Raw genomic sequence first — 26159 nt, forward strand, 5'->3', positions numbered from 1 at the left:
TAAATTATTAAGTACTCTAGCGTTATGAGTGTGTCTAATGAACGGGGGAGTATTTAACCCATTGTTCTGGCAGCCCTGGTGGAACTACAAATGCCACTGAGACCAAATTTAGCAAAAACGGATGGAACACAATGAATATATCTGTGCGAAGTTAAAGTTGGATCAAACACAGCTTTTGTAAAGAAAAAGAAAGGTCTCAAGTTTTAGAATGTGTGATATGGCCGCTACCAGCTATGCTTCCCATTGTCCCAACATAGCTATAGGTATTATATTTCGTGGAAATGGGAGGGGTGGTCATGGTAAGTGCCATGTGCAAGAAAATTTTAATGTTCCTAGTCCAGTTAGAAGCCTTGCAAATATTGAACTAAACCCTCGTTCCTTTATTTCCCTATTTTCATGTGTCATAAGTAGTTGGTTTCTGCGAGGTCCTCAATGAACTAATCAAGGCACGTTGGTTCTGTTTTGCAAAGTTAAGTTCAAAGTGAGGACAAATTACGACATTTGTAGTAAATTGCAGATCCAAGTGGTCTGAAGTTTTCCACTGAGAGATAAAACCTAGCAAGAGGGGGGGGGGCTATGCTATAAGCTATGGTTAATTTTTGATGAATTACTGGCTTTTAAAAATTCGTATGTGCTCAAAGGCATTACATACAGGCAAAGTTTCAAGTGAAACCAAGCAACCTTTTAAAGTGTAATTACAGGAAGCTGAAACTCTTATTTCAACAGCTCGAAAGAAAGAAAAGCTTCACTGGGAGTTGCTTTGCAATCCTACAAGGTCACAAACATTGCCCACGTTTTTTTTAATGAATATTTATATAGACTGTACTTTGATATGTATAACCTTGATAGTAATATTGCCTTAACCAGCCATAAATTTGTGCTGAGACTTATACACCAATACTAGTATTTGTTAAATTATTAAAATTGCAGCAAACATATTTTTATCAGTGTGCTACTGCTACTTCTGTGCAGTGTCGGGGACTTCTGTCGGGCACTAATCGCCTTTTGTCACTATCATCTATAGATTCTACTCGTATATCAAGTAACTTTTGGTACACCACGGTTCGTCATATGCGACTGATAATTACATGTATATTTGTGGGGTGTAGCACTACGTGACGATGTCTGCTATTTCTAATGTGGCTGGCCTCCTGCTTCACGACTGAAGTCCCACAGCAATTTGTGTGCATTATGAACTGGTGGCATTAAAAGGCAGAGGAATTATTTGTTAAACACTCGGGGAATTGAAGCATGAAGCTGTAACTGCTGTTTATTAAAGGGGAGAAGGAGGCAATTTTTCAGATTTTGTGTCAGTGCAGAAAACCTCATTAACAAAGTCGCACCCAACACCCTACGTTATACTTTATCTTTGTTTCATGCTGACATCGGTGACAATCATTTTATATTAATATATCAGATTCTACTGTATTCCTTAAACTAAATGAAATGAAAGTGTGTAGAAAGTGAAGCAGAATCGGAAATGGACAGACAGGTCACTGGGCCACACACAATTTATTCATGCACCTGAAACCTTGGTGACATTGCCCATTCTAGTGTTCTATGGACAACTTATTTGCACATTCAACAGTGGCATCCTGGCAGGAACCACTTGCAATAAATAGTATAGGACTGCAGCAATGAGGAAAAAATATGTTGCTGCATGGAACAGTGGGCAATTAATTAAATGCGGCATGATCAAAACACTCGCACATGAAAATAAATCTGTCTGGGCGGTAGACTAGGCAATAAAGATAAGCTTTGAAAATTAAAAATGCAAAAGAAGAAAGGTGAGATTTCATCAATGGTTGCTGCTGTCGGAGTCGTCTGTTCGAGCATCGCGCACCAGCCGTCGCCAACCCTGAATTCCAGAACCTGCAACATATGTCAGCATGAGAAGAGGCCAAGGGGAGGGGAAAGAAAAACTTCACGTTGCAGCTATAGCGCTGTGCTTGAACTTCTTCAAGACGGCAAGTTGGGCCACTTGGTTAAGATTCATTGTAAGGTTCGTAACAGCGCAACACAAGACACAGACAAAAGGAAGGTAAAGAATGACAACATGGTGCTGTGTCTTGTCGTTTTACAAGAGAAACCACTGAGACTTGCAATACAAAGATTAGGGACAAGGCATGTATCAGCTAACTGTCTATCGCTCTTCATGACAAGGAACTGCGTTACCTTTGTCACTTTTGATTATGCGTCAGTTGGTCACAGTTGCCTCGATGTATCTGTGTCTCGTGGATGTCATGGTTTTTAAACTGGCACCTATATATTTGTTAGACATATCTTCAATAAATTATGAGAGTCATCGCCGTGTCGTCATTTTAGCTTCCTTTTGTCCGCGTCTTGCGTTGCGCTGTTACAAAGCTTGAACTTCTAACTAGAATGTGCGGGTGTGACATTCCTGCACGACATGGCACACGAGGCAATTGCTGCTGGGCAGAAAGGAACAGCGTCCCGGCAGCTATCGGGCGTCTTGCAAATGCTGACAGGTGCCACCAATGATGTTGGAGGTGTTGCACCTCAATGGGGCACCAGATGAGACTAATGGGAAACCACTGGCATTAGTCGGCACCTAGTAAAATATTAGATAACATTAGCTTGACATTTACTGCCTGTTACACTTGCACAGCAGCCCAGCAGGAATGTCGGTGTGCTTATAGGGTGCATGTGCAAAATGCTCATGGCAGCAGAGGAAGGCAGAATGCTCTTCTGGCTCTGCCATCAAGTGGAGTGTTGACAGTGTGCCCTCCACGCATGCAGGGCGCATGTGCCGTCGATAGCAGGAAGGCACAACAGCGGGAATGCACCTTGAGTGTCCATACAATTTCTCTTGCAATAAAACGAGTGAAACAGCATAGCAGCGAAAAATTTGTAAATGAAGCTCTGTGTATGGCAATACTGTTCCCAAAGCCATTACCAAGTACAGTTAAACCTCACTATATCTACACGAAAAATACATTCGTTATAATAATATAAGCATATACATATTTGTTATATGCTGATAACAATGAGAAACGTTTTTAGATTTGCTTAATTAAACCTAATAATTTATTATATATCAATTTACTATATCAAGGTTGGCCTGCACTATGAAGTCAAAGGCCAAGCATAGAAGTGTTGAAATCATGTACCTGAAGATCGCAGGTGGTTTAACGATGCAAGCATACGAATCATGAAGGAAGCTGGCACAGTAATTGTGTCCTTTGTTTCCTCCAGCATCACCTCGTTGCGTTTGATCATCTGTGGAGAGAAGCAAGAAGAAAAGCTGCAGTGCAATAACTGCATCTCTGTAAGCAACCACTGGATACACAGGCTTGTAAAGTCATTCCATTTTCCACTTATAGCATATGCACACTTATATTGGGCCAAGCTAAACATTCTCGGGTGGTTCAAGTGTTCAGCTCAGTAGTTCAAGCTCAGTTCACCAGAGGCTTGAGAAACATTCGACCAGTAAACCCACCCTCAACCACTTTATACCCATTAAATTACATATGAGCCAAGCTCTCTGCAGCGCATGCACTATTGGGTTAATGAACATATGATGCAATGAGGTGCATGCAACAATCAAGAAAATGAGCTGCTGTTAGGTGACGGCCAATGTTTCTCCAGATATGAACACAAAATTTCTTCGGAAACAATGGCAACAGCTGTTTTGGTAGGCTGCTTTCTACAAAATGCCATGTTTTTCTCGCAAAGTCTCTCAGTATCACCGGAAGCTGAATAACATTTTTAAAGGGACACTAGAGAGAGAAGCTATTTCAGCTGTTGTAGTAAATTACCCTTCTACAATAAAAAAAAACCACACTTACTGTAGGAAGAGGTCTAACAAAGCCAGAAATGACTCGCAGACAAATGGTGAGCGGCAATGCCACCATTAAGCTTCTGCTACAGCTTGTTATGAATTTTGCCAGCATCTGCTCGGACCTAGTTAATTTGTTACCAGTAAAAATGGACTATGCTGTATTCTAACACAGCCAAAGACTAAATTTAGCGGGTTTCAAGAAGCTTTACTGAGCCACAATGGCCAAAATACAAACAATACAACCGAAATCTGTGACGTAACAATGACGTACTGCTGCTGGGGTTGCAGTGTGAAATTCAAGTAATTAAAATTAGACCTTTATTTCTCTTCTAATACAGTCAAACCCACTAAGTATTCAACTGCCACGAAAATTCTTTTGTTATAACCAATAATTGTTATAACTGTGTTGCATGAAAAAATCAATAGGGGATGGCAGACCTGATGTGAGAAAATTATAATTGGCCATGCAGTGTCCCTCCCCACCACCTTCCTCCATCCGGCTGCTGATTGTGTTCACTCGTTTAATTGCTTCCTGGGCTCTCCGATCGCAACAAGCCGCAGCTATCGGTGTTAAAAAATGCATACCTGCCAACCTGAAGATTTGGTAATTCGTAAATCTATCCCGGCGGGGAAGGGGGGCAGGGGGGCACTTTTTTTTTTTTAAGGGATTTACTTCTTGCGACAAGCTTACTCACGTTTTCACAATTGCAAGTGAAATCCGTGTCTTGGAGAGTAAAGAGCGAATACTCCACTGGGGCATAATTTATTTTTGCAATGATTTTGCTGCTGCCGACTTTGCCTGCTTCAGAAACTTCTCTGTGTAGGTTTGCTCAAAGCAAGTTCCACTCTGGTACCCCTTGACCATCAGCAGAGTTTTGCTTCTTCGGACTTTGGGAACATCTTCCGGAATAACGGCCCGGCATGATCGCTAATACTCAGCGGGATGTTGTGTTAAACTAAAAACACCATGAAGAGGCATTCTGCATGAATCACACCGAGGTCGTCGCTGCGCAAAAACTTGCTAGGCTTGGCTGGCTGTCCGCAGCTCGCACGTAGCCCTGATGCTTTTTCAAAGCGATGTGGACCTTGATGTCAGACTTGCCGCCATGCGAGCTGTTCACATCACAGGCACACGTGGTGCAGAATCTGAACTTCTCCCCTTTCTTTGATGGCACGAAGCACAAAAATTCTGCCGTGTACAATTTCAAAAACACTTAGAAGTACTTTGGGGCTTCAAGCCTGCCATTGCACTGTGAAGCCACTACAGGCTCGAGTCTCACTCCGTCCCATGTGGCAGCTAGTCACAGAAAAGGCGAGGCCAAGACTGCAGTGACTGAAGCTGACTGAAGTCCAAACCCATGCACCTTCGCGAACAAAGGCAACAGCATGGCAACAGGTTTGCAGAGGCGCTAGAGGGGCTATCGGTACTATCGATCTTTGGATTTGGATTCGTGACCCCCCTAGTAGACTACAGAAGTCACTACAACCTTGCAGCTTCTGATGATGATGATACCACGCATATGTATTTCCCTCTCGTGGCGGTGCAAGGTACCAGGGTGTAGTTTTTTTTCGCAAATAAGATGTTTTCTGTAAAATTTCAAGCAAGATTCGTAAAATCGTAAGACAGCTCGAAATTCATACATTTTACGGAAAATTCTGAAGAGTTGGCCGGTATGAGAATGGTACTGCTATAACAACTACAAAGAGGTGTCACAGGTGGCAAGCGATATGCGAGCACCACCGAAGCATTGCTTTGGTGGCCCCAGAAGGGGCCTTTTAAAAGTTACGAGAACGTTGCCGCAGCAGCCTGTTAGCTTGAGAAATCCAGAAGAAATGCTGAGGTGAGATCGCCACAAGCCTCTCGACACGTACTTCTCACTGGCTTGCATGAGAAAACCCTACGTCCGTCAGCCTTGCATGCTTTACGCGAAGCTTACCAATATCCTTCTCCAAGGTATCCAGGCGCTCCACGTAGTACAGCGGAAGGTTCCTTCACGAAAACACTGAGGCAGCCTGCCCTAATGCATCATCACTGCCATCATCGCCGTAGCTATCCAATGCACGCACGTTCGCGATGATCGCCTCATCGGTTAGAAGCACCTAGTTTCCAAATCTATAGCCGTGCGCTTTCTTTTCACCAGCATCGTCGTGCATTGCCGATGATAAGGGGGTGGGTGGATCCGTCATCTTCCATTTCGGTGGCAAGTCAAACCAACTGTTGGTCAAACGAGGCTGAGAAACCACATGGCCAGGAACGATTTCGACGCAACCAACAAAGATGAACGCGAGCGATTAAGCTGTTAGCAGAACTGTGCTGAATGAGAAGCCAGCGAGCAACATGCGAGCAATCTGTGAGCAGCGCAGTTGGCACAGTCCATTCGTGTTTCGGTGGGTGGGCGGCTTAGAGCTATGGGCACAGCCCAATCATGTTCGGAGGGAGGGAAGGCTGATGGGAGAGAGGCGCACGGAGATGGATGGAAAATTAGCGCGCGGCGGCTGTTGAAGCAGCGGCCCATCGTGCAGCAGCACGAATTTCTCGTTTTCTTTTTTTCTTTTCAAGGATTTCGCATTTCACTACATTTCGGCTCAGACACCCAGCAGCTAGACTTCATCATTATAACCGGTAATGCGGCATTGGGGCATTGTAGTAAACAGGTTATTTCACCATGGAAAACATGCAAAAGTTGATGGTGCAGCAGCTTCTCTTTGTTATAACCGATACATTGTTAAAACCGGTATCATCATAAGTGGGTTCGACTGTAACTAAACTCCTACCAGGTAGTTAACGATTATAGAGTTTTGAAGGAATGCCTTACAAACTGACTTAGTGTTTCTCTTTAGTGTCCCTGTAAGTGCAACCAGCAAAATCCAGTGCATAGAATATGGCACATGTTACTTGTGATCTCTGCTAAACTGTCATGGTAATAAATGCTCATTACTAAGCATACCTCTGCAGCCTTTTCAGTGTCGAAGAAAGGTTCTTCCCGAAGAGGAGCCCAGATTTTGATGTCGTAGTCTATTCCACTTGACGCCAAAACTGCAAAGCAAACAAAAATTAAATTATGGGGTTTAACGTGCCAAAACCATTTTCTGATTATGAGGCACGCCGTAGTGGAGGACTTCGGAAATTTCGACCCCCTGGGGTTCTTTAACGTGCACCTAAATCTAAGCACACGGGTGCTTTCGCATTTCGCCCCCATCAAAATTTGGCCACCGCGGCCGGGATTCGATCCCGTGACCTCGTGCTCAGCAGCCCAACACCATAGCCACTGAGCAACCACGGCGGGTTACTGCAAAGCAAGTAAGCCAAACGAGCTCACAGAGGAGATAGATTTTGCATCATAATATACATCACAGCACATACTAAGGCTGTTATTTTGATCACTGTTACACCCAAGAGTTTTGTTTGCTTGCTGCAGGCACCTCAAACACCGAAATCTCAAGTCAAAACTATAATGTCCACACTAAATTAAATTTAACAGCATTTATGTGCACAGTAATTAGTGACCCTACCAGCTACATATTATAATACTATAGATCTTGCTCTAGAACAGCTGCAGTGGCCTGGCCATTTGTGTACTAAGAACTTATTAAGAACTGCTGCTATTATACAGCTTGCTACTGCTACTACAAGGTAATGTCTCTACTGACAATGCCAAGCATGAATACCAGGCAGTTGTGTTCCTTAGAACTAGAATTGCGTTTATCGCCTTCAAGCACATCGCCTCAAATATATACGGTAAAAGAAGCAGTGCAGCCGCTGCTGATGCAAGCAGCACAAAAGCCTTAGTGCTAGGCATGCAGGCCTTAGTAAGGTGGACCTTGCACAGCTTTATCATTCTTAAAGACTTTCAACACAATGACTGATTCATGCCTGGGGCTATGTGGAAACATCAAGATGCAGCTGCATCAACACTTTCTGTCCCGAGAAGTAATAAAGAGAAATCATCATCATCATCAGCCAATTTTTTATGTCCACTGCAGGACGAAGGTTTCTCCCTGCGATCTCCAATTACCCCTGTCCTGCGCCAACCGATTCCAGCTAGAGCCTGTGATTTTCTTTCTTAATTTCATCACCCCACCTAGTCTTCTGCCGTCCTCGACTGCACTTCCCTTCTCTTGGCACCCATTCTGTAACCCTAATGGTCCACTGGTTATCTAACCTACGCATTACATGATCTGCCCAGCTCCATTTCTTTCTCTTAATGTCAATTAGAATATCAGCTATCCCTGTCTGCGCTCTAATGCACACCGCTCTCTTCCTGTCTCTTAAAGTTGTGCTTAACATTCCTTGTTCAATCGCTCTTTGTGCGGTCCTTAACTTGTTTTCGAGCTTCTTTGTCAGTCTCCAAGTTTCTGCCCCATCTGACAGCAACGGTAGAATGCACTAACTATACACCTTTCTTTTTAATAATAATGCTAAGCTTCCAGTCAGGATCGGACAATGTCTGCCGAATGCGCTCCAACCCATCTTTATTCTTCTGTAAATTTCCTTCTCGTGATCAGGGTCCCCTGTGAGTAGTCGACCTAGGTAAACGTACTCCTTCACAGACTCTAGAGGCTTACTGCTGATCCTGAATTCTTGTTCGCTTGCCCGGCTGTTGATCATTATCTTTGTCATGTGCATACTAATCTTCAACTCCACTCTTACACTCTCTCTGTTAAGGTCCTCAATCGTTAGTTGTAACTCATCCCCAGTGTTGCTGAACAGAACAATGTCATCTGCAAATTGAAGGTTGCTGAGGTATTCACCGTTGGTCCTTACTCCTAAGCCTTCCCTGTTTAATAGCTTGAATACTTCTTCTAAGCACGCAGTGAATAGCATAGGAGAGATTGCGTCTCCTTGTCTGACCCCTTTCTTTATAGGTAGGCATCTTCCTACTTCTCTTGTGGAGAATTAAGATAGCATTGAAATCTCTCTAGATACTTTACATGATATTTACGTAGGCATCCTGTACTCCTTGATTATGTAATATCTCTATGACTGCTGGTATCTCGACTGAATCAAATGCCTTTTTGTAATCTATGAAAGCCATATAGAGAGGCTGATTGTACTCTGCGGATTTCTCGATTACTTGATCGATGACATGGATGTGACCCATTGTAGAGTAGCAATTCCTGAAACATGCCTGTTCCCTAGAGATACGATCAAGCAACTAACCTGGGCCAAAAGGGTGCGGCTGCAAGCAATTCACAACGTGGTGGTCTGCTTCCATGATCATGACCAGCTCGCAGGTCTCCTTGTGCCAGATAAAGATGTGGCCACAGTCAGAACCACTCATCACAAATTCATTGCCCCAGAAGGTGGCCTCTTTGATCTGCGCATACACAAGGAAGCAGACATAAATAACCGCAAACTGCAAACATTACTGCACGAGCACATTATCAATTGATCAATCGATTACTGACAGATTTTAGGCGATCAAATGGCCACAGATACAAAAGTGCTTCAGATACCACAGGCGCATCGTTCATTCTTAGCCCATAAAGCTGGCACTCTCAAGCAAGCTAGAAAAAAATTGCAATTCATTCTAGGAAACAAAGGTGGCTTGACTTGATGTGTAGAGCAGTTTGCTTCCTGCGTATTGGAACACAGACATGCGTTAGTGTCATTCACTCTCAGATGAACAATTTTTTTCAAGCCATGCTGAAGGGCTATTGTGAGAAAATTTATTCAAAAGTCCATGGAAATAAGTCGCTTCTCTCACACTTTAGTTAAAAATACGATGCTGCTTTATTTGCATCTTGTCACTGATTAATCCCTCTCTCTCCCCTTCCCAAAACCTGCATTTCCCTGAGATGCATGCCTCTTTTCTGAATATTCATCAAGATTTAGGTAGGATGCCTCAGCCACGTTATTGGCATTCCATCTGATCTAATGTCTCGTGAATAATGCTCACTTCACTCCATTTCACCGCTCCCCATTGTACCACTCATCTGTGCTACCTGCTTATTGGGGAGCAAGCAGCTTGATAATTACAGCCTTGATACTCTCCCCGAAGTGTTCGCCTCTTTTATTCATGTCAGGAATAGAACAGCACTTGATACAGCAGCTGCTTTCTGGCAGCGATGGCAAAGCTGTCCACAGCGAAACTTGGAACACACCCTTCAAAACAGCTTGTCAATTAAACAAAGTGGCGGCAATCTTAAATGCCAACTGCAATGAACTTTCACTTTGGCTAAGTTGGTTATAAATTAGCAGTACCACATACTATTGAAGAAATCTTGGCAAAGCTGCCGTGCTGGTAATTGTCCAGTTTTATTATCAGCTTAGAAGGGTGATAGGTTGGCTTAGTTAGTTTTCCATGAGACTGTGTAGTGCAGCATGAGGCGGGACTAGGGACATGCTTTTCCTCGAACTTGTCTTCGTTTTTCTGTGTTCCTTGTCCCACTTAGCACTGCACCACACAGTTTTATTATCAGCTTTTAAACGCACCTAAGCAGATGATGCATGGTTACCAGATATGACATAGATATCAGCGCATCACCTCAAAGATCATTCAGCATGCCATGGGCAGCCATGGACGCTGCTTAATCTCGAAGGTCATGCATCACTTCCGATGAGTGATAATAACAGCCATCTTTCTTTTTCATTTTTCTTGTAAGTTTGTTCAGTTTTGCAAGCTTTTCATGATGCATCAACTTGTATTTAAAACCTAAATTTTGCATGGAGGCTGCTTTATATACTAGGCTGTGTTACAGCGCTCGTGTTGTTCACTGTGTTACATCCGTGTGTCGAGTGCACTGCCATATTACAGGCTTTCTAAGCGGTCCAAAACTTAGTTGCAGTAAGCATTTAACAGATTTTTCTTTTTTTTTTTGGCCTCAAACTACGAATTTCACGTTACTTCCAGTACCTCACCGAGTGGCAAACTGTCCCAAAGATCTTTAAGAATTCTGGCATAAACAATTCTCCATGCTTATCTAAGTCAATGCGAAGCAGTTCTCTCCTGCACATGGTGCAAAACCCAAACGAACTCGCGTCCTCCTGGTGAAATGCTCACACAAGGACCACATGCGCGAGCCACAACACCCTGACGACATACGATCAGAACTAAAGGTAGTTGCAGACACTACCTGCTGCACCAAATTCATCTTCAACAGAGTGCCTTTGAAAGCATGTGTCTGCGTCCCAGAAGTGGCAGTCTTCCAATCAATGCCACTTGGTCTAGGTAGACTGGTCAGCGGCCTCGCTTGGTGTGCCACTGTTCTTGGCTGTGCATCTGTTCTCTTCTTTCTTGTGCTCCATGGCCTCGCTCATTGGCTTGTCACTTCGCTTCCTGCCTCGCCACTTCGGGACCTCTGTAGTCTCTGTGGAGCCTTTGCACTCTTATGTTCCTCTTCCACTTGATACTTTCGAGAGCCCATAGTTGTACCTGCAAGTAGAGGCCTGCACACAACATAGTGCAGCTAGCACAACCAAGTCACATCTATTTGTGGCACGCACACCCGTACCGCAGAATGGAGCATGAAGAGAAGGCACCAAGCCAGTAGTGGCGTGTGAGCAGGTGCATAGGAGTGCGTGGATGTGCGTGGAGCAAAGAGGTGCCGTGCCAATGGCCGCCAGCAAGTGGGTGCGTGGGAGTGTACGCGCATCGGCAACAAACTCTGTAACCTCGGACGGCTTCGCGTTTGACCTTTGCCTTCAACAAGACAAAGATATGCAAAAAACTTTCACGTAACCAATAATGAAAAGGAACCAAAAAACAGTTTGGAGCACACCATTGTCCTGGAGTTGCGATGCCCAGTGTAGCGCTTCCGAGCACGAGGCCCAGTCACAGTTTTTGTGAATGAAGGCTCCTCTACACACTCCTTTTCGAGATGTAAGTCTTCAGCCATGGCACGTAAGACACTGTCCGAGTCAGGCACCACTGGCTGCCTGAAAAGACACAAGCAGTTTTGGGGGGTCAACAGCCAGTCGCCTTTCATAAACCGCCGCATACATGGCAACCTTAAGTCCCTGAAACGGTTCGGACAAATTTTGTAGACGCATAGGGCACAGCTAAAGTTAATCATTCGCATCACAATTTGTGTGAAGCGTCTCATATTAAGAGAGCTAAAGATGATTACAAGTTACCCACATCCACAGCCGTGCATTTTCTCCTCAACTTCGAAACTTCGAAACATTGGTTTCATTGTTTCAGAAACATTGTTGGTTTAAAAAAATTCGAAAGCAACAGTCACTAGATTTTGTTTTTCTTTTAAATGCAACAAACCTCGTCAAATTTGGTTCAGTGGTTGACGAGAAAAATGAATTCTCCTTTTACATGTATTTAGATAGGAGCACCCGAGCTAAAGCTTCCTCTTAACCGCAGAAGCGGCACCAATTTTTAAGCTGAGGTATAATGAAAACCGCAATTTCAACCATGATTATGTAAATATTTCATGAATAAACATCATAAACATTTCTGTTTGTTGCAAAGATCATTCTTGGTATGGCTATTCAGCAAAGTGCCCGGTCATAGCTTCACTACAGAATAAAAGCTCCAAAGCAACGATAAACTATCAAGCTTGTTGAGTTATCAAATAATTTTAGCATAATTCACCAGATTCTAGTCTTTTTTGGCTCCAAATGCAATAGTTTCTATATTCTATGGTTGGCAGGTCTGCTTTGGAGTTAATCCATCAATTCTACTTCAAGGAGAGTTGAAAATCAAATTGCAATAAAGTTCTAAGTACCAGCATTCAATTAAACATAAACATACCATATCATTATGGCAGCCTCGACATGTGCTCACAGCTAGGTGCAGCGAAAACAACTTTGCGAGGCTAACGTGCGTGGTGAAAACTGGTCAGCGCTATGCACGGGCAAGAGGTTTTCATTAGAGCCATATTCGGTTTAAATTATTAGATCTCTTTACAGTCACCTCAAATTTTGTCTGGAAGCATCATCTGCAGTGCAGAGCAGCTAAATATTGTGCAGTCTTAGTCGCTGAGCAGCTTGCCACTTCTACGTCGCCATCAATGCGCACATATTCTTCCAAGTCGACATTGCCTATATTCAGCTTGTTTTAGTCAAGAAATAGGCCTCCATTATTTACTGCGCATTGCAGTAATCCTGCTGTCTTTGTCTTATGTGTGTGTTATCTTACGTTGTTGGCAAACTATGTCAAACCATCCCAAAGGTAGTAAGTACTCTTTGACCTGAAAAGGTGACACACTGCTGCTAGTAGCACTTTTACTCGAGGCCAAAAAAAAAAAAAAAAAAGTAGGAAAGTGAAGTCACCTAGACACAGAATGTGCTCTGCTGCTCACAGGAGAAGTGCTGTCGCCTGTTCGCTGTGGGCTAGCCTCCGAAGGTGCTCGTGGTGGCGTTGCAGATTGTCTGCAGAACAAACAACAGGACTCTGAAAGAGCTTTGTTGCATATAAATGCTATGTAGCACAATGGAGCCCCAGAGAAAAGATCAGCAAACTGCAACGAGGTCAATTCAATCGTTCTATAATCTAGCGTTAAGCACCTGACAGCACAGAAGTATGCACAGCCTTCACACCTAGAGTTGCCAACCGTGACAAATCTAGTGGGACAGTCCCGACAAGACCCAGTCTGGGCAGCAAAATGCCCAGACTTTTGCTTTTTTTCTACTGAATAGCAATAAGTCAGGGCCCATATTCATAAAATAGTTCTTCTGCTAGAATTATTCAAACAAACAGATGCTAGCCAACAGTGATGTCGGACATATCATTAGCTAAAGCACCCAGCCAATGACAAACAGCATTTACGAACACGAAAGCTTAGTGATTTTCCCCAAACTTCCTTTTTATAGTATGTCACAGCTTGACTGCCATTCTTCTCTTTTGTCTTCTGTTGCATTGTCATAAACATATTTTGTTTTTGTTGCGGGTGTAGCTCTATTGTAGGCCCTATCGTTCACAGTACCTCCATCTGTATTGGTAGCCATATTTGCCAGGCAACTACTGCACCGTTCTTGATGCAAGTTGCGACATGGTAGTGCTAAAGAAATTTGTACAGACTGACGGCTCCTGGCACTGAAAGGATAAGTCGTCTCAAGTCACCCCCAACACACACCCCTACCCCCGTTTCAAATTTGTCCACTCTAAACTTGGCAACCCTGTTTACACGAGTGGCCTTATACTAGAGCAATCGACACCTGGCACGTCTCCCATGTGGCATGAGGTACGGTAAAGTGCTCTATTACATTTGGGTACATTTGTTTATATTCTGACATTCAGCAATGGTGCAATAAAAAATAATGCTGATGGGAACCGCACCTGCTCATAAAAATCTTTCATCAGCTGGTGCATGATAAAGGTATTTTTTTAAGCTCCTTGGCTTGGTAAGGGTTTCCCAAAAAAAGGAACAGATATTATTGATGGCCACTCAGAGAAAACGGCAGTCAAAATCGCAACAGCTGGTGCATCAACAATGACGATTGCAACAGTGTGATGATGGCACAGCAAGGACATGACAGGTCACGCACTGTAGACAAATGCCAAGTAGAGAGAAGAGCTATATAAAACACAGACCCATTAAGGACAATCATTAGTGTTGTCATCAATTCTGTGCAGATGTTTTTCACAGTGGCGTAAAAAGAGTTCTAACACTCTGTCTTCAAGTTGGAAAACAGCAATATGAGACAAACAGAACACAGTGCTGAATCTGCAATAAGAAGCATGTCCTCTACATTTCTCTGCCCTGTGCTTTCTTGTGCATGCTGAAGTAATTTCATTCATGTAGGTTTACTAGTACAGGACAGGAGGAGCAATTTTTAATAAACTCAGTGTTGTGAAAAGAAGTCCATAGATTAAAAACTAAAGGCTCACCTCCTCCAATGAAAAGCAGAATCATCATTCAGGTTTGGATTTTCATCTTCGCTCGTGTTATCAGCACTGGCATTCTTTGCTGTTGCTGATGCAGCTCCTAAACAGAAGAATATGGGCCTGTGTTAAAATTAGCTCTACATCAGTAGCCAGACAACAAGAGCAATGTAAACCTAATTTGTTATAAAAACAATGCATTACTGTGCTGGTAATGTCATGGCAGTTAAGTATTATTGGAGCATACTGTCATGTAGTAGTGATGGGGAGAACACAGCAGCAAAACTGTGAATAACTGAAATGTTATTGGACGAACCTGTGCCCACAATCGCAAGTGACACTCAAAGGACAACGATAGCAGCAAACACAGTCGGCGATCGTGGGAATCTGATCTGTGGGTCAAGCACGTCGGCTTTTATACGAGTCATTGAAAGCTCCAGAGTAATCGCTGGTGCCCGCATGTCTTCTAGAAAGTACTACACAATTCGCATGGCTCATACAATCAGATTACATAAGCTTTGGTGACAACAGGCAATGGATAGAACCATTGATAACATTAGAGAAACTTCTGACACATGCAGGCGCATCCTCCACTGAGCAATAACCTTTAACCTTTGTTATTCGGTGAAAAGCAGTCACCTGAAAAGTACACATGTTAATATTACACCAGTATTAGTAACATTCTGAGCCTGTATTGATGACGATACCATCAGGTTAATGTGCAGTAAGCTCCCTGGGCACGATTGTGATACCATATTCAATTAGTACAGTCAGACCTTGATAATAACTAACAAGCATATAACTATGTATATATAAAGATCACAAATTTTTTTCCAGCAATATCAACCTGTATGCAGCCTTTAAAGGTGCTACGGATAATAGACTGTATTGCTGACTTATAGATCTGCACAGGACATAATCAATGACATTTTCAGTTAATTTTACTTTATAGTAAAGCCTTTAGGAGTAAGTTTTGTTACATTTGCTGGCGTGTCATCTGGAGAATAAGGAACATTGACATAACGTGGTGATAAACAATGCCGACACTGCATTCACCTATTTCTCTTGATGGAGACGAGAAATCGTCCAACAGTGCGTTGTCTTTCCCATTTTCACCAGCCGGAGATATGTTCTCTGCTGCTGACTGGAAGCACTCATTTTCAGAAACGCTCTCCACAGAGTCCTGGAACGCAGCATCGTCGTCATCATCCGACTGGTTCGGTGAGCGCCGAGGACCCGCTGCTGGCACTGGCTGCGAGGCATTCTTTGAGCTGTCCTGCCTAACACTGCCACTGCAATCAGGAACAAGAATATGCTGTATGTGCAAACTAGAATTTACGCCTTTTTCTTTTTTCTTTATGTTAAAGCATCAAATGGCACATCAAGCGAAAAAGCCAGTGAAACGGCACCTAAATTTGCATTGCCACTGGCTACGACACCACGTCACGAGCTCGCTTTGACCGAGTTCCCATTGGCTGCAACACCGTGTGATGAGCTGCGCCTCGACAGAGCAGAGCGGGCGAAAGTCACTAATGACCAACTGCTGCTGCAACAGCGCACCAGGTGTTGCGTGAGGAGAGAAGGCATTGCCGTGACGCATCGCCCGGAGGGCATCCCCACGTCGGTGGCATGCGACGTTGGCACCGCAAATTGCTGCTGCTTGCTGGCTCGGGCAGCATGTACTGCTACGGTATATTACTCGCAGCACAAAACTTGAAGGACCACTCAATGCCGGATTTGGCATTCACAACTTATAACAAGTGCTCTGGCGTCCTCAGAATGTTTAATTCAGTCAGCACCAAACGTTCCACAGAAAAGTGAATTTCTGCACAGCTTAGAAGTATGCAGTCAGTAATAGGTGGAGCACCACGTTCATCACGCATATAATGTGGATTGAGATAGCGGAATCCAAGCCACATGCCCAAGGAGAGAGAAAACGTTACTTCAATCAAGACTTTATGTCCGGAGCCTCCTCCCTTGGAAGCAGAATCAGGTAACTTCACTAGCCAGACCAGGCATGATGGCCAGTGTGACCATGCTTCTCCTACTTTTCGGTGCAGCCATGGTTTTCTCCTCCACGTTCCCAGGGATTGTATAAAGTAAGCTTTTGCAAAGTTTCCACGTACTGTAAAATTCACGGAAGTCTACTGCACTGCCTGAATTGTTAGGGCGAACCTAGTTGCAAGGACAAACAGCTAGAACATATTGCAGAGCACGGAAAAGATGAAAACGAGCCATGTTCATTAAATTGAGGGAATGTTACAATAAGAGCCACTTCTTGGCCACTGATCAATGCATTTCAACCCTCAAAGTAACCCGGTAAATGCAGTGTAAACTATTGGCTCGGGCGTACAAATGCGACATACCTTTCAGTAACTAATGACCAACTGAAACTGGACATTCAAGCATTTTTTCCCCTGTGTTTTTTATTCTCTGATTCCTCACTAAACAAATTCATCCAAGTAGTGATCAATGTAATATTCTCCTGTGTCATCCGATACAACAGGACACTGCATTGAGCATAATTGCATATACAAGCTGGGAAATAAGGAAGACACATTTGAAGGCAGGAGCAAAAGTTCAGCTTATACTTGGCTGAGAAGACAAAAACTTTTCATCTCTTCTCTGCCTAATTTCTTGAGCCTTTGCATTGAAGTTGCAACCCATTTTCTATCGACGTACTCACTAATACGCATTAACGGGGGAAGCCCACCTGCTGCATGCTGGACAAGCATCTCCCAGTCGCTTCTGCTGCTTGATTTCGTCAGACGTCGCTTGACCAGAGGTGCTGGCACTCGGTTGAGACAAGTCCAGTGCCACCACATTTGACAATGTGTCCTGTGCCGTGGCCTCTCCTTCCCTCTCTGAATTTTCTTGCTGAGCAGCCCTGCTGGCCATTTTTCGCCGGATGCGTTGCTTGATGGCTGTAAATGTGTGATGATGTAAGATATAAAGCTACTAGGCAAGTCTATATTTGACATTTCTATGATATGCTATTTTTAACCTGTGTTGCTTTTAGGTCATCAACACATTATTTTTCACATTTCATACACAGTAACACGTATCAAGGAGGGCACTCCCTCTGTTATTTAATGATGTACAGCCTTTGCAAAATGCACGAGTGTTGCCAATTCATGGCCGTGTCATGTTGAGTCTGTGAAGCGTCTGAAACTAGAAAGTACAAAGCTGCGGAGTTTTTGTACAACAGCCTGCCTCCATTTCCTGCGCTGACGTTACAGGAAACCAGCCAGAATTACCAAAGTCAGCTGTGGTTATGCGCACAATGACTTTGATTCTTTCGACAAAGGCTGTACATCCGACTCATTAAGACAGCGTGTAAAGTTCACCTCTGGCAAGCCTCACACTTCGCGAGTGCCTAGCCACAGTGGCCTCCACGTCTTCATCTGTGGAGCTGTCGCCTCCGCTGTGTCCAGGCGAGGCTGAAGACGAAGACGAGAGTGACGAGCCTGCATGAGGCCTGGCAGTTGCAGCTGCTGTTCTGCCAGCTCCAGTGGACGAGTTAAACATGCGTGTCAGCACGTCAGACATGCGTTGCATCAAGCTTGCATGCAGCGAGCGCGGCTGTTGTTCACCGAGTGCTGAAAAGCAGACAAAAAATAATAATACAGTCAATAATGATGCACACACAAAAAAATACTGTTGTTACAACAAAAGCGGTGTCAAGCCAGTGCCTAGACATGATTACTGGAATCCCAAATCCTTGAATAACTGTCCATCAGCACTTCTGTACAATGTTGCTCTTGCAGCTCATTCTTGAGTGCAGTCAGCATATCATTGGCCAGCATTTTATGTAACCGTTTTGCTTCAATCCACTGATGCTGTTACTTTGAGAATGTAGAGCTGTTCATGGAAGCATTTCCTGGCCTCTGCTTTTAATGGAACATTAATGTGCCCGTACAATGGCTGTGCATAACACTACATCATAAAAACAGAACAACTTTTCTTTGCTTGGGGTAGAATTGTCTACGTCAAGCATAACACAAAACAGTCTTTGCAATAGCAAAAGACAGCAATGCTGCGTCTATTCAGTTAACAGGGGGATGGGGGGGAGTGTTGTTTCAAATTGTGCACAATTTACTAATACAACTGACTGTGTGAGAAAATATATAGATACTTACTATGAGACTGCACAAAGTGCCCCGCTGAACTTGGAAAAAAATAATCTTTACAAGGGCAATAAAATTAATCTGAGTAAGTGAACATTGCAGAGGCCAACAAGAACTTAAACAGGACAAAGAATGGATCAAACTAGCCCGTATAAGCCATCCTGCTAAATTAAAATTCAGTCCTGAGAGCATACAACAGGCAAGCAAATAATGTGCACTTACATGCTCTTGTCATACTAACCTTGACAGAAATAAGGAAAAAAAAAAAGAATAGAAGCAACCAGCTAGACCAGTTTAAAAGCATGAGGCACTCACCCCTCATTTCACACTCAGGCCTAGCATTGGGTCCGGTGTCTGACCAGTCTCCCCGAACCCGAAGACGCTTCATTGAAACATGGCATTCCTTCTGCTTGGCCTGAAAACACATAATATACAAAATGCATCCAATCAGCAACCAAAAGAAGAAAGATAGCTGAATGTCTTAAATGCAAACTTTTTCACATACTTGGTCAAGAATCGCAACACTCTCAACATAAAACCAGTTTACAGCACAACTCCACAACAGCATGAATCCATGTTTCAGGTAATTTTTTCCGCTAAGAGTAACACAATGGTCCCGCAGTTTATAAATCCAGTGTTGATAAACTATGACTAGCGATTGGATTTCTCAATATTTCACCTTGCTTTTTCCACTATTTAGCCCGCATTCATTGGTATTTGTTTTCCTGAACAAATCCTGTAGTCATCATCTTTCTTTTTTCTTTTTTGCATGCGTGTGTGCATGCAAGGAGGTCAAGAGGGGGTATAATGCTTTCTCGCACTACTGACACTTTCTGATTTTATTAACTGCTCACACGCATTTACACACGAGTCAACTGACGCAAAACGGGGGAGATAATATGAAACCACTGGGAGGTGACTTCATTCTGCAGTGGACTTTTTTGACTTATCGTGGTCATAATGAGTGCCAAGTGATTTTATAATATTGGGATTACCAGGTCTCTTTAATCACTTACTGGAAAGCATCGAAAGTTCCAGACCCCTTAAATATAGTACATGATTATGAAAGTGACTGCAAACATCACCTCTGTAGCACTGCAGTTCCTTCCATCTGTGCCATATGACTTCGGTTCCTCTTGTGCACTTCCCTGCATGGGAGACATTCAAAACATAGTTTGTGCACATGGTGCACCAATAATAAAAAGATACAATAGAACTACACACTGCCGCATGTGTCATCACGAGTAAACGCCCAGATACCATGGACGATGCCACATTCCTTCCTTTATCTTTCTTCTTTATTTCTTTCTTGCAACACAGACATCCAGCCTAAATTAAAATAGTGCAGTGCACAATTGCACGTGGAACTAAATCAGTGCAATACCCTAGGCCCCGGTGGCATGTTCAAGACACAAAAAAGTTTTGCCTCTCCCGTAGTGTCAAGTATTCTGCTTCCGAGAGCACATACAGATAGTGTTCTAGGCTACTAGTACTTCCAAATGCTGAAATTAATTCAATCCACCTTCAATGTAAACGAAAAAAAGTGGGCGCTCCTCAATGGCAAACACATGCAGTTATAGCTTTGTCTTGTGAAATAAACGTGCCATCTGTGATTTAAAAAAAGAAAAAAAGCCAGGATTATTAAAAGAGGTATCATTACACTTTGAACCTTGTCATAAATAATCCAGCACTTTTATCTATCTATGGCAATGTCCGCAGCTAAAGAACTTGCATTTCTAAGCCTACGTAGTGCTTAGATAGGCCCTTCGGTGTGGACTGCACATGTCACCATTCTTATATTACACTTGTGTAAAGATTTATTACCATTTTTGTGTTTCTACCAACCGGATGCACATCATACATTGTCTATGTATAAAACTTCACCCTTTTCACCAATAAAATTCAGCTGAAAGTTTGCATTTGTGCTAGTTGGGTCTCCTGTCTTCGTCCTCCAGTTTGTGTGCAAAAGCCTATCATCATGGCTTGCTAACCTGAGGAGCAATTTGGATTTTCGCACCGCTATTATTGTTCCACCCTTAAGCACTGATACCTTATATAGATACACTTTTTGTAGATGGTGCTTGCTGTCACAATTGCAAGTGCATAAAAAACATTGTGGTGTAATAACAAAGACTAAAACATAGACTCAGGTGCCAACTGCACACACCTCAATTCAGGGTGTGCACCACATACCATTGCATCAAACAGGTAGATGTAGTCTGAAGAGTAGCTGACCAGCATCTCCTGCCCGTTGGCACTGTACGTCAGTGAAGTAATTCGGTGACTTCGGCCCTCAAATTCAGGAACAGTGAGCCGTGATGTCATGGCATCCATGCTGTTGCTCATGAAATTACCTGGCAAGGAAAGGATGAGTTGGCTCAGTGTTACAGATGCGATATACAAACAATGTATTATGGTTCATAAGCCAAAGGACCAATGTTATAGAGGCAGTATGTGCTGGATAAACGTGCTATAACTACACAGCATTTCAATCGATCAGCAAAAACAATAATGAAGTGATGTGCGCTACTCTGCAAATACAGCTCTTCACTGATTATTCTCTAAATGGAAGAAATAATAACGAGCTCAGAGTTAACAAACACCAGGCACTCACCGGTAGCTCGAGTTCCAAGCATTCGCCGGTCAAACACCCTGACAGCTGAGTCTGAGCACCCTACAGCTAAGTAGTATGGTGTCAATGGATTCACAGCAATTGAAGTAATTGCACGATGGCAGTTAATCAGGACATCCTGCAAAACAAGACACAAAAAATGAACTCAAAAGATGCTGTCTTTCTGCCTAAAATACTTCTAGTGAAGCTAGACTGTAAATCAAGCTCAGATGTCACCTCTTTTTTCTATTACATGCAGTTTTATTCGTAAACCTCAATGAAATATTAGGGCAATTCTGGCAGCCAGTACAAGATATACAACTGGCTCACCTTAAATTGAAATCAAGAAGGCTAGAGGCTCTTGTTTTAATTATCAAAGGTCTGAATTATCTGTATGATAAATCACAGACAGTCATGCCTGTATACACAAAGCATATTTTTGTTCCCGATCTACATAATACCGTATAATATGGGGTTGCATATATAAAACAGGTGAAAGATTTGCAAAGAGGATTGTTCATTGAGCAATGAAATGTTTTAAAGCATATGTCCATAGAAAATTACTTCATAATTACATTGAGCCATACTTTAAATACATAGTAATCCATCAATTCCTACAAATGCCGCTTGAAAGCCACCTATAGTAGCTAAATTAAAACCACCTTTGAAATTGAAAGCCACTTATCATTGAGTTATCGCAGGTTGACTGTAATGCCAATCAATGTGTGCAACTATATGAAGTGAGCCTCAAGAGCCCAGATTTTTCACGTGTCCATTTTCCATGTAATTTTTCTGCCACTACAAAAACTTCCAACACACAACTGCAAACAAGTGGAAGCTGATTTATTGTGAACTCTCCAAATGTAGCAAAAGTTTGATTACTTTCTTAATCAGCAGGAGCACATTAAAATTTCTGTGGGGACTCCTTCCAAACTATAATAGGCATTAAAGATTTTTGATACCACTTTTTCATAGAGAAGTGGTGAAAGGGTAAGCAAACAGGGTTTAAAACAACGTATCAGTAATAATGCCTTCATTATAGATTTGTTTTTCTGGACTGTTTCACATTTACAGATATTGAAAGAAAAACTTTTCACAATTTCTGAAAGTCTTGAAAGAGGACCTTAGCTGTGCTATACTATCGTTTCATAGACACATCTGGCCATTCAGTGAAACTTTCCATCAAGCAAAATGCATGTAGGTGCAGTACTTCCCCAGAACGGAGCTTGGGTAAGAACCACCAGAAAACAAGCGGTTATGCAGCAGAATGCTTATAGTTAAGAGTAACATTGTTTTTAGTGAAAATAGAAGAGAACAGCTCTACTACACGCAAGCTACTTCAGGTGGAGATGAATGAAATGATATGAAAGATTCAAATAAAGAGAGAAGGGAGGAGAAGGGCAGTCAAGCATCCGTCAACAACAGATGAAGTATCTAGCAGCCCCGACTGTTGCAACAATAAAACCACTTCAGTAGCTCAAGTGGCATCACCTTATGTGCTCCTCAGTCTCTTCAGACTTGGCTTAAGAACAATGTATAACAGATGATTTTATCCTAAACAAGGTGACGTCACCATCCTGAGTTAGCATAGCTTTAGTCCAGTTAAAAAAATGCTGCATAGCCACACACGTAATGCTGTAATCAACTGCCATAACCAAATTGGCCAAGTTCTGCACCTGCAAGTATTTCCCAACAAAGTCTACAGAACTAAACATACTTAGAACTTGTTCTCGGTCAGGTTGGTTTTTACCAAAAGACCAAATTTAGTGCTATAGAGATAACTCTACACAAAAAGGAACATAAACTACAACAATGCCCATGTTATCATTCCTTTGTGTCTTTGACATCCAAACAAGACAGAGGTACACAGGAAGATATAGACTTGAAGTGATCAACAGTATTTGAACAAGAGATGTATCTATAGCCAACAATTCAACACAGGGACACCCTGATGAAGACAAGCTCCCTAGTCGAAACGTTGGCTCCAAAGACTTCTCCTCTTCGTTATTGATCGATATGTCATTTTTGTAACTAGTGTGCTTTCACACACTCATACAGGAGGGTTAAAACTCTACAAACAACAACAAATTCACATGTCAGGTGTGCAAGAAATCCTCCACAACACTAACCTCGGAACAGTCATCAGCAGAGCAGCTTGTCTTGGTGCGCAGGTCAAACCAGCGCACTGTGCCATCTTCACCACACGAGAGGAAGCTGTGGGGGTCATTCGGAACCGTGGCAATCTCGTACGCAGTGCCAAAGTGGCAGTTGAACAGGTTGCGCAGGCTTGTCTCTGGACGCTCCACATCTGAGAAAAGTATGGCGCCATCTCCTGAGCAGGACACCACCTGAAACGAGAGTGTGCAATCGCATTTCATGTATTCATCAATTTGCTGCAGCTGATTAACAAACCAAAAATAATTGTTAGGCCACCAAAACAGAGAACATTGTTATCCTGCTTACAAGCATAACAATTGACAAAGGCACTCACCAAACGATCTCCAGAACTTGGAAGAAACTTTGCACTGAATATATTTGCCGTGTGGCCAGTCCTTATCTGTGCCAGAATCTGCATTGGCAATGGAAAACTCACTCTGTGATCATTGCAGACATTACTCCTTGTGTCTTATGCTGCACTGATATAACATACCACATGTGTGTGTGCATTTGTGATGCACAGATGTTGGTCGTCGGAGCCGGACAGCAGATATGTGCCCGCATCGTTCCAGCATATAGTGTTAACCTGCAAAGTACAATTTTCAAATGCAAGGCACTAAGCAAGGAATGTGAGCACATGTGAAAGCTTTCTTTAGTACATCCACTGCAGCAATACTTTTGGGGGTCCCAATTCCTGCGGGTCATGAGACAACAGTGGACCATGCGTCGTTGCATCTTTCTCAAGCTTCAGAGAAGTGAAACCACTACATTTGCGATTGGAGGCAACAAACATTTTAACCTGCATTAATTTTTTGGCAGAGGATGGCTACCATGCTACAGGAAACACCTTCATTTTCACAGTAACACAGAAGGAATAAGCACCGTGACCAACTGGTGACGATGCCACAATATGTTCGAGCAATTAAAAGGCCATTAAAAGTGCCATGAAATTGGCCTGCTCACTTTATGTGTCTTGCCTGCTTTCCTGCATCGTAAGGTGTGAGCGAATTAAGCCGTTTTTCATTTTTCCACAGAGCAACACACAAAATTTCAAAGCATACAGCAGCTGTACAGAAGTGCATTAGCTAACATTTTTCACGAAGACTATCGCAAGAAGATGCATTTATTAACTAGCTGGCTCTAGCAGCATGGCCACATGCATGATTGGCCACAAGTGTGTGATTCAAGTTGTTCAACTTGAATCACACACTTGCTCAGAGCAATGATGCAGTAAATACAATGTATGGACATTGAAAGTATGCTCTTGAGAACGAATTCTCTGTGATTAAAAAATGACAGGAATTTGATATATGGCATGTAAAGAGTCAATTTATTTTTTGTTCACTGCATCTGCACTGCATTGGTATATACCAGATAGGACTGCAGCCACTAGCAACTTCAATAATACATTACATTGCCATTATCATAACAAGAGCTGGAACGTGGTAACAGTTGCAACTTGTCATACGTGTTCCTTAAAGCAGGCAACTTATTTGCATTTAGCAAGAGTTATAAACAAAGTCACACATATTGTATCATACACTTGCATTACGCACATGTAAATACAGCACCAGAACAAATATGACATGCGAGCCATATGGAGAATGTACCAGCAATAAGAATTTCATGTAACCAACACTAATATTGATGTCACGAAATATATAAATGCGCATGACCTTATACGTGCAGACATATTCAGTATAGACAGGTGACTGCAGTCTCAAATATAATACAGCATATGCATCAAGACATTTCAGTCATAATATATACGTGTTACACACATAATTAAGTAGTCTGCACCCTTGCCGACAGGTGCACCTTATGCGTACGAGCTTTATGCAAGGTCCAACGTAGTTAAACAGTTTAAGTGCTACTGTGTGCACCCATAGTTTAATGGCACCGTCGTGATGTAAAAGAGCCTGCTCTATAGCACCAGTAGATCTGTATAGAGCTAGCAGATCGTAGGCACGCGCAATATGCAAAGTGAATAATGTCGCATGCAGCGCAGAAGCATATAGTTGCGTGTTGCGTACTACAATCCTTTCCCAACAGCGAAATAAAACTAGAAGAGAGTCAACAAAAGGATATGCGCGTCGCACTTACACAGCCGTTGTGCACAGGAAGTTTGACTTCAAGGCGCAGTTTTTGTACGAAGGACAAGCTGCCTGAAAAATGATGAAAGAACAGAGATGAAGCGAAATAGTTAGTAAATAATAACATACAAGCGCGTCTCACAGTAACAAGCGCGTCTCGACGGCGGCACCTAGATGGTGTAAATTATTGGGCGAGGTTTATTTTTAGAGACTTCAGCGCCTTGACGCGCACATCCGTGCGGTATGCTTGCGGCCTCCAAAGGCTCTGTCACAACAACACTAGAGCATATCAGGTCGGCAACACCGAAATAAACGCAGGTCGCACGCACCTTTCGCGGCATCAAATAGTTGGTACGGCGTCGAGTAACCGTAGTGGAATCCTTCGGTTTTCCAAAATAGGCCTTTCCTATTGAACATCACGATGCGTACAACCGTTACCTCTGTCTAGAAACGATCATTTCACTTTGACAATTGCCACAGCGTGCGTGAAGCAGTCTTGTGACGCGCGGCTATGATATCAACAAACAGATCATCGCCTCTTCGTTTCACCCAAGTCCACCGACCAGTTTCTGCTTTGGATGGCCACGGCCA

At 42.9% G+C, this 26159-nt stretch overlaps 1 protein-coding gene across 1 annotated transcript; it reads right to left on the reverse strand.

Annotated features, from left to right (window-relative positions):
* Positions 1 to 1493: 1493 nt before the first annotated feature.
* LOC126521394 (DDB1- and CUL4-associated factor 6-like) lies at positions 1494 to 26148 on the reverse strand. The gene is made up of 19 exons (XM_050170085.3): positions 25898 to 26148; positions 25579 to 25640; positions 23969 to 24061; positions 23810 to 23887; positions 23448 to 23666; positions 21322 to 21457; positions 20901 to 21061; positions 19793 to 19855; positions 19023 to 19122; positions 17928 to 18179; positions 17294 to 17504; positions 15637 to 15872; positions 14587 to 14683; positions 13029 to 13127; positions 11525 to 11681; positions 8964 to 9120; positions 6751 to 6839; positions 3132 to 3240; positions 1494 to 1872 (listed from the first exon to the last, which is right to left on the reverse strand). The coding sequence occupies exons 1-19, from the start codon at positions 25983 to 25985 to the stop codon at positions 1799 to 1801; spliced, it is 2481 nt and encodes an 826-aa protein (XP_050026042.1). The 5' UTR covers positions 25986 to 26148; the 3' UTR covers positions 1494 to 1798.
* Between the last annotated feature and the right edge of the window lie 11 nt (positions 26149 to 26159).

Source organism: Dermacentor andersoni, chromosome 6 (genome assembly GCF_023375885.2).
Source record: "Dermacentor andersoni chromosome 6, qqDerAnde1_hic_scaffold, whole genome shotgun sequence".
NCBI classification, from domain to species: domain Eukaryota; kingdom Metazoa; phylum Arthropoda; class Arachnida; order Ixodida; family Ixodidae; genus Dermacentor; species Dermacentor andersoni.

Excerpts from the sequence above, each read along its gene's own strand:
- LOC126521394 (XM_050170085.3), bottom strand. The coding sequence starts at position 25,985 with ATGTTCAATAGGAAAGGCCTATTTTGGAAAACCGAAGGATTCCACTAC. Across the intron at positions 19,856-20,900 it reads TCTACCTGTTTGATGCAATG|GGAAGTGCACAAGAGGAACC; the intron begins GTATGTGGTGCA and ends TCTCCCATGCAG. Across the intron at positions 11,682-13,028 it reads AGAGCACATTCTGTGTCTAG|GCAGCCAGTGGTGCCTGACT; the intron begins GTGACTTCACTT and ends GTGTCTTTTCAG.